Source organism: Astyanax mexicanus, chromosome 8 (genome assembly GCF_023375975.1).
Source record: "Astyanax mexicanus isolate ESR-SI-001 chromosome 8, AstMex3_surface, whole genome shotgun sequence".
NCBI lineage: Eukaryota > Metazoa > Chordata > Actinopteri > Characiformes > Acestrorhamphidae > Astyanax > Astyanax mexicanus.
The window spans coordinates 19734668-19750004 of record NC_064415.1 but is presented as its reverse complement, the minus strand read 5'-3'; the positions used below and the strand labels follow the sequence as shown (position 1 = coordinate 19750004).

Genomic DNA, 15337 nt, shown 5'->3' with positions numbered 1-15337 from the left:
ACCACACCATTCTGAGTAAAGTTTATTGCGATTATTGTGCAGTTAATTATCATAATCAACAATCATGCAATGCCAATAATTAGTTGGAAAATCATTACAACAATATACATTTGTATATTGTATGTTTTTCTAGGTGTAAATAAAGAAACATCCTTTACAGGAATGTTAAGGCCATATCCATATCCATAATCATTCATTTTTTAATTTTACGTACTGAAAAAAAACCCTCTACATACAGCTCTGAAAAAATGAACACTTAAAAATGAGTGTCTTTAATTTTATCAAATTGAAAATCTCTGGAATAGAATCAAGAGGAAGATGGATGATCACAAGCCATTAAACCAAGCTGAACTGCTTGACCTGTTGCACCAGAAGTGGCACAAAGTTATCCAAAAGCAGTGTGTAAGACTGGTGGAGGAGAACATGCCAAGATGCATGAAAACTGTGATTAAAAAACAGGGTTATTCCACTACATATTAAATTCCAAACTTTTCTTTGCATTATTTGAGGTCTGAAACCTCTGCCTCTTTTTTGTTATTTTAGCTATTTCTCATTTTCTGCAAATAAATGCTCTAAATGACTATTTCTATTTGGAATTTGGGAGAAATCTTGTCCGTAGTTTATAGATTAAAACAACTGCCTTGTATCCTCCTAATAAGGCTTTCATGTCTTAAAATGTGGATTATGCATATGTCAGTATTTTAATGTAAAAGAAAAAAAAACATCTATAGAGTTTATTTTAAGATGTATTGCTTTAGATTGAGCAGAGTAACATGATCTGGTTCAGAGGGCTAAAGTGCATGCTGGGCTGTGGTTTCATGGCCTTGAATAGCCAGATGGGGTGAAATATGACCGGGCAGTTGTTCTGTTGACGCAATGTTAGCCTTTACACTACAACTGCAGGCCACTGTTGACTTTACACTTACCTTCACCGCTTACAGACTGTGGAATTGTGGGAGCATCTGCCACAGTTTCCCTGGTGACCCGCATGGTCTCCTTGACGCTTGTGACTTCGGTCTATGCTGGCCTGCAGCTGGGTGAGCTGGACTGGCTGGAGGCAGCGGGTAAGGTCACAGTGAACGAGTCTGATTGTGGAACAGAGTCAGGGAAGGAGTCAGAATCTTTAGGAGATGTCACAAATCGGTGGTAAAATCTTGAGGTGATGTCACACACCAGCTGTAGAATCTTGAAGTGATGTCACAAACCGGCTGTAGAATCTTCAAGTGATGTCTTAAATCTGTGGTAGAATCTTGAGGTGATGTGATGTGATCACAAATCAGTTGTAGAATCTTGGTGATGTCACAAATCAGTTGTAGAATCTTGGTGATGTCACAAATCAGGTGTAGAATCTAAAGGTGATGTCAAAAATCAGTGGTATAATCTTGTGGTGATGTGATGTGATCGCAAATCAGTTGTAGAATCTTGAGGTTATGTCACACATCAGTGGTAGAATCTTGAGGTGATGTCACACACCAGCTGTAGAATCTTAGTGATGTCTCAAATCAGTTGTAAAATCTTGGTGATGTCACAAATCAGTGGTAGAATCTTGAGGTGATGTGATCGCAAATCAGTTGTAGAATCTTGGTGATGTCACAAATCAGTGGTAGAATCTTGAGGTGATGTCACAAATCTGCTGTAGAACCTTGAGGTGATGTCACAAATGTGGTAAAATCTTGGTGATGTCACAGATCAGTTGTTGAATCTTATAGTAATGGTACAAATCAGTTGATGTTACCTCAAGCTTGTACACGAGGCGATGGTTATAAATCACACACCAGTTATAGAACATTGAGGTGAGGTGACACAGATAAGCTGTGCAGTGTTTATTTTTTTTACTCAACGTTTTAATCATTTTGATGTCATAGCATACACCATATTATATTTTGAATATTTAGAATGCATAATATAGAATATTACTGCTGAATATTACTGGCCTTTGTGTGAATGAGCAGAATGCAGTGGAGATGAATGCATGGTTAATTCTAATCAGTAATGACGTTAGGCTTCACTGCTCTGTGACTCACAGATAATTACTATGGCTCAGTGGCTCAGCTGACCTTTCAGTGTATACAGGAGTTTATTAGGATGCAGTATATTTCTGTGCCTATAATTGAACGATACCATGATTACGCTGAAGGGCTCTGTAATACACTTTAATGCACTGTATGAGTAAACTACAGATAAGTATTAGCATTAATCCCTCTAGTGGTTGAAGTCTGCGCCTGCAGCCTGTCATGATTATATGTGATGCATTTGGTACATACACTTGCATCATACCATAGTATGGAGCTAAAGGCTTAAGCTGATCTTATTCAGTAGTATAAACCCTCAGAATAATGTCACATAGATAGATACAAGAAACAGCTACCCAGAGTGACGTATATACATATTCATTACCCCTAAAAATAATTTCCCCACTCATGAATCTTTACATTTATTTTAAAAATCAGAAGGGTGGAGAACAAGTGATACTGCAAGGTGGAGAATCGTTTTAAATGCTTTAAAAGTGCAAAGACTAACAATAATACAACTGCTCCTATTCTGAATCTTGAAATGACATCACAAGTCAACTGTAGAATCTTTAGTTGATGTCACAGATCACCTGTAGAATCCTAATGTAATGTCACAAATAAACTGTAGAATGTTAATGTGAAGTCACAGATCACTCATAGAATCTTAATGTGATGTCACAGATCACCTGTAGAATCTTGAGATGACACCACAAATCAACTGTAGAATGTTAATGTGAAGTCACAGATCACTGGGAGAAACTTAACGTGAAGTCAGAGATCACATGTAGAATCTTGAGATGACACCACACATCACCTGTAGAATCTTGGGGTGATGTCACAGATCAGTTGTAGAACCTTGAGATGAAATCACAAATCAACTGTAGAATCTTAATGTGAAGTCACAGATCACCTGTAGAATCTTGGGGTGATGTCACAGATCACCTGTAGAATCTTAATGTGATGTCACAGATCACTTGTAGAATATTGAGGTGATGTCACAAATCAACTGTACAATCTTAATGTGAAGTCACAGAACACTTGTAGAATCTTAATGTGATATCACAGATCACTTGTAGAATCTTGAGATGACACCACAAATCACTTGTAGATTCTTAATGTGATGTCACAAATCACTTGTAGAATCTTAATGTGATGCCACAGAACACTTGTAGAATCTTAATGTGATATCACAGATCACTTGTAGAATCTTGAGATGACATCACAAATCACTTGTAGAATCTTAATGTGATGTCACAGATCACTTGTAGTATCTTGAGATGACACCACAAATCACTTGTAGAATCTTAATGTGATGTCACAGATCACCTGTAGAATCTTGGGGTGATGTCACAGATCAACTGTAGAATCTTGAGATGACATCACAAGTCAACTGTATAATCTTAAGATGTCACAGATCACCTGTAGAATCTTAATGTGATGTCACAGATCACTTGTAGAATATTGAGGTGATGTCATAGATCACCTGTAGAATCTTAATTTGATGTCACAAATCAACTGTACAATCTTAATGTGAAGTCACAAATTACTTGTAGAATCTTGAGATGACACCACAAATCACCTGTAAAATCTTAATGTGATGTCACAGATCACTTGTAGAATCTTAATGTGATGTCACAGATCACTCGTAGAATCTTAGGTAAAGTCACAGATCAGTTGTAGAATCTTGAGATGACATCACAAATCAACTGTAGAATCTTGAGATGACATCACAAGTCAACTGTAGAATCTTAAGGTGATGTCACAGATCACTTGTAGAATCTTAATGTGATGTCACAGCTCAACTGTAGAATCTCAGCGTGATGTCACAGATTACTGGTAGAATAATTAACGTGAAGTCAAAGATCATGTGTAGAATCTTGAGATGACATAACAAATCACTTGTAGAATCTTAAGGTGAGGTCACAGATCAACTGAAGAATCTTGATATGACATTACAATGATACAGTAGTGTTTTGTAGTACCTTTCATGGCATACACCATATAAATATTTTTAACCATAACTGCGAATCTTTTTTTATTGATTCATTATGACTCAAAACTGCCATAACTTTAGCTAGAGTCTCGTGTTTTTACTGATTTAAATCCTTAAAAAATGTCACCTAAAAAAAAATCACACACACACTATGTATTTTATGCCCCAAAGTGGTTCGTGCAGAGGTTTATTGTAAGAATAGGTTTACATACTGTATAAAAATATAAAACATACACAGCATTTTAGTTAGAGCTCTGGAAGACAGATGCATCTCAGCCCTGTGACAGGCCAGGCCTTTTTTTTTTTTACAACTTCTGTTTCCTGAAGTGTTTTTATGTCCTCTAGTTATTGTATTGTTAATGCATTGAACTATATAGGCTCAAACAAAAGGCATATTTAATAGGCACGTCATTAAGAAGTTAACTGTGCATTCTGACTACATGGATTTTCCTAAGTGGAAGTGACTAGGGGAACTTTTAAGGGATTTTACTGAACTGTAACAACAGGGCTGGAGATGCATCTGCAAAACAAGAACAATGGTCCCACCATGATTTCTGATTGAAGTCATGTTTCTTTAATAGTCTTCTATGATGCATATTCATCCCGGTCACTGATTGGTGAAAGAGTTGCTGAAGAACACATTGGCGCTTGTGGAGTAGTCCAGGGGGAGTGTGGCCCCTGCATTCTGAGCCCCCAGCTTGGCACCACCCAAAGCAGACGACTGACACAAGGTAAGAAGGCTGTATTTGTGGAAATGGCTGTAGTGAGCTTGGTTCTGAGACAGCACCTGAGTGAAACCTGTACAACAAATAAACCACAAGCTCAGACCACAGTATATACTGTAAGACGTGTGTGTAGTTTCAGAGCCTTTGATCTCTGATTGCACAGGTCATCTGCATTTAATCCCACATGCATGAAGTTTCAATAAGTAAAGTAAAGAACTATGAGTTTATATAATATCCTAATAATATTGTGTGAATATGCAGTGTGCTTTTGGGCTGTTTCGGGGCTTTCCAGCTGTTGCTAAAGAGAAATATCCTGCAACTTGTTAAATAAACAGAAAGTGGAAGTGGCTTGTTCTGTCTTGTGACCTGTTTTGACAACACTCACCATCCTTTAGCAGCTCCCAGCTTTTCCATACAGACCCCACACACAGAATAGGCAAACCCAACTCCCCTGAGAAAAGCTCCTTCAACAGAGACGAGACAGACAGAGTCAGAGAGTGAGTCAGACAGACACTGAATCAGACATCAGAATGCTGATTGGCTCAGTCATGCAATAGGTCTAACCTGGTGTGCTTTTGGAAGAACTGCTACAATGTGCTGTGCCAGGACTTTACCAGCCTGGGTAAACACATAACGACAGAGGGCATCACCTGCATTGGCACCTGAAACATATAACATATATGTACTGTACTAGTGCATCTCAAAAACATTAGAATATCATTAAAAATATACTTTATTTCAGTCATTAAGTTCAAAATGAGAAACTCATATTATATAGATGTATAACACACAGTGTCATCTATTTGAAGTTTTTATTATTTGTATTTTATTGATGATTATTATGGCTTGCAGCCAATGAAAGCTCAAAAAGTTGAATATTATATAAGACCAATTGGTACTTTTGGCAGTGTGGGCAGTGTGCCAAGTCCTGCTGGAAAATAAAATCCACATATCCATGAAATATGTCAGCAGAGAAAAGCATGAAATGCTGTAAGATTTTCTGGGAAAACACTGCACTGACTTTGGACTTGATAAAACACAGTGGGTCAACACCAGCAGATGACATGTCTCTCCAAACCATCACTGATCATCAGTAAATTTTACATTTCATTTGTAAATGAAGGGATCAGAGACTGGAGGAAGAGTGGAGAGACACACAGTCCAAGCTGCTTGAGGTCTAGTGTGAAGTTTCTACAATCAGTGATGGTTTGGAGAGACATGTCATCTGCTGGTGTTTATCCACTCTGTGTTTTATCAACTCCAAAGTCAGTGCAGTGTTTTCCCGAAACAACACTTCACACTGAGAGACAACTCTGCTGACAACTTTCATGGAGATGCGGATTTTATTTTCCAGCAGAAGTATATCTTTTTAATATTTCTTATGTTTTTTCACATTGGCAAGAGTATCGTTATAGCAAAAATACCATGAAATGTGGTATTATTTTAGGTGCACAATTTTATCATCGCTCAAAATTAATTTAGTCTTGTACTTATAATCTTTAAGCAATACCTTCAGCAAGTTTTCTACAGAATCCGGCAAAGTGTGATTTCTGGAAGTTTCTGTACAGGTGAGGAAGCATGCCCATCAGATCCGACACCTGTGGGTGAAGTTTGAGAGCATCATGGGTCAGATTCATACAAAATAAACAACTTCTTGGTAATAATTGCAGTGAAGTGGGGCCTACAAAGTAATATATTAATCTGGTGCATTAAGGTTGCAAATGTATTAGGTTTTTATCCTTATTTATACAAATTTATTCCTGGTGCACACAACATTTAGGCTATTTATTATTTGATCATTAAAAAAGCTTAGTGTCATATGTACTGTATATACTCCTTTACTCATGTTCCAAAGTGAAAATTCAATGTAATGCATGAGAATACTGATCACAAACCTGGAAGTACTCTTCCATGGCCTTTTTAACATAGGTGATATCATGTGGGGGCTTCGCCAGGTTATCTTTGGCATCAAACACTGTTTTTACAGCAAGATGAGAGATCCAAAATGCTAAAGAAATAGAGAATTAACTGATTGGGATTAATTAAGAGAGACAATCTGAATTCGAATAAGAACCAAAAACCCTCTAGTTAACAGTAATGGTGTTACAATTGGAAGCTGCTGTGGAAATTTTACCTGCCCCCTCATCACCCATCATGTGGCCCCATCCCCCACAGCCCACTTGAGTGCCATCAGGGTTCACCAGCTTGCAGTTGGAACCAGTGCCTGATATCACCACTATTCCACCTGAAGAGAGGAACACACTTCATGTTTATTGTCTTGCTATGTCACTTTGTAGGACCCTATGATTTTTTGTAAAGAGGAGAATGAGGACAGAATTACAGATTTAATGCTTAATATGGATTTTAAATATAAAAACAAAAAATGTGACAAAAATACAATAATGCCTTAATATGAAAAACTTTTAAGGGAATTATGAGAAAAGACAGTTTTCACAGGGCCTTATATAATCATTTGCCGAATGTGTGGATTGTGTAGAATCGAAAGAATTAATAAAATTCCCTGTTGAGTTTCGTCAGTGCTAATATACTATACCTAGATGCTGATACATTACCATGATCAGTTGCTGTTGCTATGGCACCAATAGCATCAGTGGTAATGTAATAACTTTTGCTTAGTTTGGGAAATCTCTCTGCCATGTCATCAATCAGTTTCTGAATGGCTGCCTTCTGCTCCCCACCACTCAGTGACATGCCCTACAGACAGGACACACATACATACCATCCTTTTAGTTTAAGAACAATCTGAAATATTTGACAAAATCTAAGGAATTGGCAAAATTGTGATTACAGCTGGAGTTCAGTTAACACTTACCAGAGAATGAATGGGCGAGTCCGGGTCCAACCCTGCACTGATCTTTGCCTTCTGAATCATGTCATTGATGCCCTCAATACACTTATCAACACCAACCAACTGAAAAGAACACAACAGAGATTATTTGTTTTATAGAAGCAATGAAACACACACATAAATTAATGCATTTACTACCAAAGGAACCACTTTTCTTTATTCTCTATATGTTCTCACTCACCCAGTGGTTGGTGCATGGTCCATCTGTCTCAGCGAGGATGTCTCCTGTAGCAGAGAGCAGGACTGCTTTGGAGTGAGTCCCACCCCTGTTAAAAAAGACATTAATTAACAATTAATCAATTAATGCAACATTATTATCAAGCATTTTAAGACAAATTAGTATAGGAATAGCAAACATTTACGGCAAATTAGGACAATCAGGATCAGTAAAAATCTAAATTCAAATCAGAACAGGATCAGTACAGAAGTAAACCCAAGTTATTAGAAAAGCATTTATTTAATTTAGTAAAATAAATAAATCAGAATTAAACTCAGTAAAGAATAACATCCAATTTAGGACAGGATTAGTAAAAATCTAAATCCAAATCAGAACAGGAACAGTAAAGAAGTAACCCCAAGTTATTAGAAAATCATTTATTTAATTGAGTAAAATAAATAAATCAGGATGATAAATGAATGATATATTAATTAAAGCAGAGTGAGGATTTATTAAATAAGGATCAGAGATTAGTTAAAGCCCAGATATCTCACTGATTCAGTTTACTCTACTTTCTCTATGGCTTCCTCCACTCTCTCAGTGTAAAATCACCCGTCAGCCCGTCTTAACTAATATACTACACTCTCACACACTGTGCTGAAGATAATCTATTATTATTAATAGTAATAATGTATTTATTCAGTAATAACTCACCCTTCCACTCCACCATACACCGCACTCATCTCTGCTGCTTCCTGTTTCTGTCATGTGACATCGCCGTGCACAACCCGGCTCGACCAATCAGATGGTGGCATAGTCATAGTGAGCGCCGGGGCTGCAGACTTTGGATCGTTTCAGTTTTATTGCTCTGTTTTATTCTCTTCCTCCTCCTCTTATCGCTTTAGTTAACAACCAGCAATTCAGAAAATCTGCATTTTTATCTTTTACATTATGGAATCCACCCACAAGTTATTGTCATGGACCTAAAATAATAATTTTTAAAAAACATTTTAAGAAATGTTTAGATTACAAGCTAAATACTGATAAGTTAAAGTAGGCGTTAGAGCCACATATTGTTTGTAGTATTTTAATGTATTTTTACCTTTGTTTGACTTTTTTACTACGTTTCCCCCAGTTTAATAATTTTGGACATTAATATTTTGATTTTCTACATTTATGGTTATGGTCCACTTTTCACTGTTATACTACGCACACCCAATTACCTCCCTATCCCAACACAAAGTACACCTACAGACCTACCCACACCTCAACACCCAACAGTGGCTTTACAAGTATTGTATGAAAAGAATAAAATGGAAAAAATAACTAAAATAAAAATAAATAAATGCATAAAATTTAATAAATATATAAGAAAACACAGGACATATTTGTTAGTAGACTATTCAATATTGTTTTTAGATTTAAGGTTATAATTTTTCCCATATTGTACTGTAATGATTGAGCTAATTTAAATAAAAAGGAAAAAATTAAAAGGGCAACATAACACTAATTTATTCGTTTCTTTTTTTGTTTCTATTTTTTTTATGTATTTTCACTAAGTTATTAATTTTATTATTAAAAATGGTTTCAGGTTTTGTGGTTAAAACACCACTAGATGGAGCAATGCACATTTAAATTAGACTAGGCTGTAGCAGGAAGGCCTCATCTCACCTTAAAATTTAAGATGACTAGTGAATGATAATGAAGCCTTGCTGCAAAAACATTTCAAACAATTAATTTTCTTTCTTTTTTTGTCATAAAATTGGTGTTTTCTCCAGTGTAGACAATGATTTATTTTACATTATGCAATAAACTCAAGTTGCTTGGAAAACACATTAATAGACATTAATGTGAATATATTAATGTTCAGCTACTTTAAGGAGCACACATTATTAATCCTCTATTTCTTTACACACAAATTGTATATATCGTCAAAGAAAGCTCTACTGAACAACACAACATCTTTTCCTTTGAGAAGTGGGTGGTGTAGATGATCTACCAGCTAGTAGAACCATCTTAACCAAAATGGTCAGCCAGCTTTACCAGAATGGACAAACAGTAAAACTAGCTTGGTCAGGTCAGTCATGCTGATAGAGCAGCTGCACTGATGGAACAATGGGTGAGCAGCCAGGTGTACATAATTTGAATACAGGTATTTGAATATACAGTGCATGCCCTGGCTCTACTGTTATACTGTACATGGGAATTTAGGTAACAAAATGGCTGAATCCAAACCACAGGATTTCACTGTAAAGTATGTTGGATGTCAGATTGGCCATTTCAGTTTTACTCTAAAACTAACTGTATAGCCGTCACATGGGATATCCTTTTACCTTAATGGGGGAAGACTTTTTTCCTGCTTGAGTCTGACTTTTGCTTTCACCTGCTGTGCTCAAATTGCCTGAAGTGTTTGAAGGCAGCGGTGCAGAGGCATTTAAAGATTTAATGTGGTAGTTCCCTGCCACCCACCGTGGCTCTGAACTAGGCCCACACTGTCTGACTCTCCGCTAGCAGGCCTGTCTGGTGGGCGTGAGTGAGGGGAGAATCTTTTTCCGTCAGCATTATGCATAATTGCTTTCGTTATGTATGTACAAAATAATACACAAACACTCCCACTGCTCAGCTAAAGTCATTAGATGATCTCTTACATACATAAGAGGACACTGTGTACCAGACTGGAGTCAGTAGTACACAGTTCAGCTGCACAGGGTCAACTTGACCTTGTATACTAATATAAATGTGTGTGTGTGTGTGTTTGTGTAGGAGAGAGAGAGAGCATCACTGTATCTGCATTTTAGTGTCCCAACAGTATCCCAAGTTACAGAACCCAAATTCAAATTAAATACATAAAAAATAAAATAAATCAATTTACAATCAATTTTAAAGTGCACACTATAGCACAAATTATATACGCAAACTAGGAACGTATAGTACACACATTTTGCAAATTATATTGCAGCATTATATTTATTTAATATAATTTTAATGAGAAATATATTGCTTTTATAAGACACAATAAATAATAACCTAACATATTTAAACTGCTCAATACAAAAGAAAAAAAACAAGAAAGTCAGATATAAAAAACACATGCACAAAATATATAATTTTAGTTTGTACAGAGTGAAAAACTGAGCGTTTAGTTATAGATGGTTGAATGTGATAATGTGAGTGAAAAGAGCACGTGCGCTCTGAGTGGAAATTCTACATATGAATGTACTTTTCACCACACTGGTGCACAGACCACACCAAACGGGTAATGAGGACAAGAGCATGTGTGTGTGTTTGTGAGAGAAAGTGACACTTTCCTTTTTTCTTTACATTTTTTATATATATATATATATTCATTTATATATATATATATATATATATATATATATATATATATATATATATATATAATTCATAAATTCATTGTCCAACCCCTGTGTGTGTATATGTGTGTGTTTGTGTGTGTGTATATATATATATATAGTTTAGTAAGCAAACAGTCTTTACTTTAATTATTGATTTATTTATTCATTACTAATGTCACCTTTTAGATTTTTGTTGACTCATTGTAATGCTTTGGTAATATTATTTGCAGCTGCTTTGAATCGTGAATCTTAAGAAGGAGAGAAATATAGAGAAAGAGAGAGAGAGAGAGAGAAGAGAGAGAGATATAAGAACAGAGATACACAGAGAGACAGAGAGTGATACAGAGACACAAAGTGATGAACATTGTTGTTTTATTCTATAAACTACCCACAACACTTATCCTAAATTGCAAATAAAAATATTGTCATTTAGAGCATTTATTTGCAGAAAATGAGAAATGGCTGAAATAACAACAAAAAAATGCAGAGCTTTCAGACCTCAAATAATGCAAAGAAAACAAGTTCATATTCATAAAGTTTTAAGAGTTCAGAAATCAATATTTGGTAGAATAACCCTGGATTCTCCACCAGTCTCACACACTTTATGCCACTCCTGGTGCAAAAATTCAGGCAGTTTAGCTTGGTTTGATGGCTTGTGATCATCCTTCCAGAGAGAAAGACAGAGAGAGAGAGGGAGGTATAAGGAGCAGATACACAGTGCACAGAAAGAGAGAGAGAGAGAGGTGGGTGGAGAGAGGCAGGGAATAGCAGTGTGATAGAGCTCCTCGTGCGCGCGCGTGAACCCTACCTCCAGAGCGTGAACGAGCCTCAGAGAGATAACACTGAGCTTCTCCGCTTCCTCTTAGATTAATATCGCTCTCATTCCTTCATATTAGTACCTGTAGCTTTAACCAGGCTTTAAATGAGCTGTCTGAGAGTCGCTGGAGGAGTTTGGGGAGCGGAAGTTCTTGCTGAAGGAAGGAGGAGCCGCTCGCTGCAGCCTGTAGGAAGGCGGAGTTGGACATCCAACCCCGCCCACATCCAACTCCGCCCATGTCCAACTCCGCCTTACGTCTAAAGCAACACCCACCTTACGTCCGTCACGAACGCCTACATTTACTCCAGGTAAACAGGAATTGTAGCCGAGAAAGCAGCTAAAGCATCTATCTGATTTATATCTCCGGTTATGGCGGTAAGTACAAATATTGAGTTATTTTTTAAGTTAACAGAGCTATTTTTATAATGTCCTCTTGTTTTTCTATATTATATTTTATGAATAAACGGTGAGTCGTTGATACGCACATGAAGGTTCTACATCGGCGCGTGTACCATGTGGTTTGTTTGCTTCTAATCATATTGCCGTTTTTTTTTTGATGGATTCTAATGCAGAATTGCACCCAGTCTTGTCTAATTCAAACTTTAGTTATCTTACCTTCTGTTTTATGGGCTAAAATGCTACCAATTAATGGTATCACAGATAAACTCTCATAGCTAGTAGTGAGCTAGGCATCAGTTTTGTTTTAGGCATAGCTAGGGGTCATAGTCAGCTAACCTAAAAAACTGTTTAAACTGTCTATACAAGAAGTTAATTGGCTAACAAGATAGCAAGATAATCTAGCTAACTAAAATTGGTTCAAAGTCTTAGTCATACAAATAAATATTTGAAGATATCAATGCTTAATCCTCCTATTTAATTTGTCAGGAATAGCAATGGTATTCCCGGGTTAATTTGACCTGGTTCATTTTTAATTATCCAAAATATTTCTGAAACCAAAATAATCCTAACCAGAAGAGTAAATATTTAATAACTAACTCCATTGCTGATTGTTCTATCAACATTTAGTACAATAGTGTACAATAGAGGTAATAGTTCAATTAGGATAATTCACTTGTTTTTCCATTTTAAAAAATCTTACTTTTTTTTTTTGTTTTACTACTTTGTTACTTTTAAACGACCAACACAATATTTTTACATATAAATGAAACATAACATTACAATTTCGTTTTAGTTTTTGCAGGGGGTTGTTGCAAATATGAAATTAACCATTTTCATGTTATATGTTAATTATACAAATAAAGGCAAGCTGAAGACGTTTCATACAGAAAAAATACTTTTACTATCTTTCTAAATGGATCAATTTGACCCGTAACGTAACAGGAGGGTTAAGTCGATGCACATTTATTACCTTTGTACTGAATGTAGTTACAATTAATGTGCACCGATATAGTAATTGTAAGCTCATGTTGTGTTTTGTTGCTTTCTGTTTTACAGCATCCAACACATGTCCAGGCCACTCCTGACCCTTCACGGTTTGGCCAGTGTGGTGTTTTCAAATGCCCCTGCTTACAGTTTCCTTCATCTCTAAACTGCACACCTACAGCACACTTTTATTGTGTCTATTGCAGCCATACAATACTATGCAAAGACCAGTTCAGACATCATGTATCTCTGTGCAGCAGTGCAACCAAGACCATTATAGCAGAAGTGTTTAATCCACAGACTGTTGCTACTTCTGATGCACGTCCAGCTCCCCCTCTGCCAGCTACTCCTGATACACCTTCTCCCAGTTCTGGTCTTGCTTCCTCTGTGCATGGTATTAATTATATTAATTATTATATTTTCCCTCAGGAAAGTTCAGCGTGTTGAACGTGTGACTGATGAAGGAGATAGAATGGGCAACGTCTCCTTTGAACAGGTGTGAGGGTGTGGATGTGTGTTTTTTTTTTATTTCGGGTTAATTTAACTGGGCCATTTAAAATGTTTTACTGTTGTGGTTTGTTTTCAAAAGTCTGAATTGGGCTGAAAAGATAAGTTGACATTATTTGAAATTTCAACTTGACCTAGTGTTGACTAGTCATTTCAAGGACATTTGAAGCCCATAAGCTATTGGAGTGCTATCATTTTAAAGGGATAGAAAAGCAGAGAGCTGTTTTGTTACGTTAAGGCAGAGATTAGTCAACAGAATGAGGCTGACTACAGTCTTCAGGCAAAAATGCTAGCCATTCCTACAGTAATCAGAGATTGGGGATATGATTGAAATAATAAGTGCCAACTCAGATTAATAGAATACCAAAATAGTAATTGGTTGCAGCCTTAGAATGTTATCTGGTCATTTTTTTCAATTACTATAATTTTCATGAATCAAAATCTACATGCTTCTATAATGTTTTTCACAGATGCCCCTTATTCTCATAGATACAGTTCTGGATGAGGGTGACAAAGCTTTTTTAAAGCTGTCACTGGTTTGTCGTCTCTTCCGGGACATTGTTTGGACAACAATCATTCCGGGCCCGGGCACATTTCGAGTGGCTTGACAGTAAGCATGATATTTCAGTACAGTTAAGATGTTTGTTTTCCCTTAGAAAAGGAATTACACTCACTGATTTTGAAATCATTTTAAAATTCTTGATTTTTTTAAACCTACAGGTGTAGTGCCATGAAAACATCACAGTGCTGCATGTAAAGACGAGTTTCGCAGGATGTACGAACTGCAGTGCTGCCAGAACTGTCAAGAAACTTATAAAGACTACATACTGGGTATGTTTGTTCTAAATAAATTTTGATAATTTTTTCCTGAGGTCAGAAATTGGTAAGTCAATATATTTAAGGTATTGGGGCTTGGGAGATTGTTACTTTGTGAAAGTGTGTGTTTTTACTTATATTACAGGCTACGTTGGGCATGGGAGACGAGGGGAGCTTGTGGCATTTTACAGCGAAAACGAGCACCCTGGATTCTGCAGCCAGCTTCATGAATGGCTGGGTGTGTGAGTGGCTGGGTGTGTGAGTGGCTGAGTGTGAGTGGCTGGGTGTTGCATTTTTAAATAAAGACTTCTGTATTTGTTTGACCAAAGCATGTAACCAAACATTTTAAAGGCTAGTGTGCCAATAAATGCCAATAAAGATATTGTATTAGCTTGGACAAAGTGTTTGTAAATGGAGTTAATTTCCCTGGGAACTACTGTCAGCCATACAAAATTGGGAGAGGAGAAGCAGGAGAGGGATATCATTATTATTATTATTATTATTATTATTATTATTATTATTATTGACAAAATAGCTATGTATACATATATTTTAATTTCTGAAACCACAGCATTTGATATATTGTACTCTATCGTTATACACTATCCAGCATACCATTATTACCACCTGCTTGTTTCTGCTTCTATTATTCTTTTTTTAGCTCCAATTAGCATCTAGGACACTTTAGTTGCATAATGGTTT

At 36.5% G+C, this 15337-nt stretch overlaps 1 protein-coding gene and 1 long non-coding RNA gene across 2 annotated transcripts; one reads left to right on the top strand and one right to left on the bottom strand.

Annotated features, from left to right (window-relative positions):
* Positions 1–4159: 4159 nt before the first annotated feature.
* Positions 4160–8574, bottom strand: nagk (N-acetylglucosamine kinase). The gene is made up of 10 exons (XM_022678447.2): positions 8471–8574; positions 7781–7865; positions 7564–7662; positions 7304–7445; positions 6865–6975; positions 6626–6738; positions 6241–6328; positions 5295–5392; positions 5116–5194; positions 4160–4803 (listed from the first exon to the last, which is right to left on the bottom strand). The coding sequence occupies exons 1-10, from the start codon at positions 8497–8499 to the stop codon at positions 4613–4615; spliced, it is 1035 nt and encodes a 344-aa protein (XP_022534168.2). The 5' UTR covers positions 8500–8574; the 3' UTR covers positions 4160–4612.
* Positions 8575–11579: 3005 nt separating this feature from the next.
* On the top strand, positions 11580–15036 carry LOC125804040 (uncharacterized). Its single transcript, XR_007440539.1, has 5 exons — positions 11580–12304; positions 13385–13808; positions 14309–14429; positions 14540–14650; positions 14781–15036. It is a non-coding gene; the product is annotated as an uncharacterized LOC125804040 (long non-coding RNA).
* Positions 15037–15337: the final 301 nt, after the last annotated feature.

Excerpts from the sequence above, each read along its gene's own strand:
- nagk (XM_022678447.2), bottom strand. The coding sequence starts at position 8,499 with ATGAGTGCGGTGTATGGTGGAGTGGAAGG. Across the intron at positions 7,663-7,780 it reads GACCATGCACCAACCACTGG|TTGGTTGGTGTTGATAAGTG; the intron begins GTGAGTGAGAAC and ends TGTTCTTTTCAG. Across the intron at positions 5,393-6,240 it reads CTGTAGAAAACTTGCTGAAG|GTGCCAATGCAGGTGATGCC; the intron begins GTATTGCTTAAA and ends TATATGTTTCAG.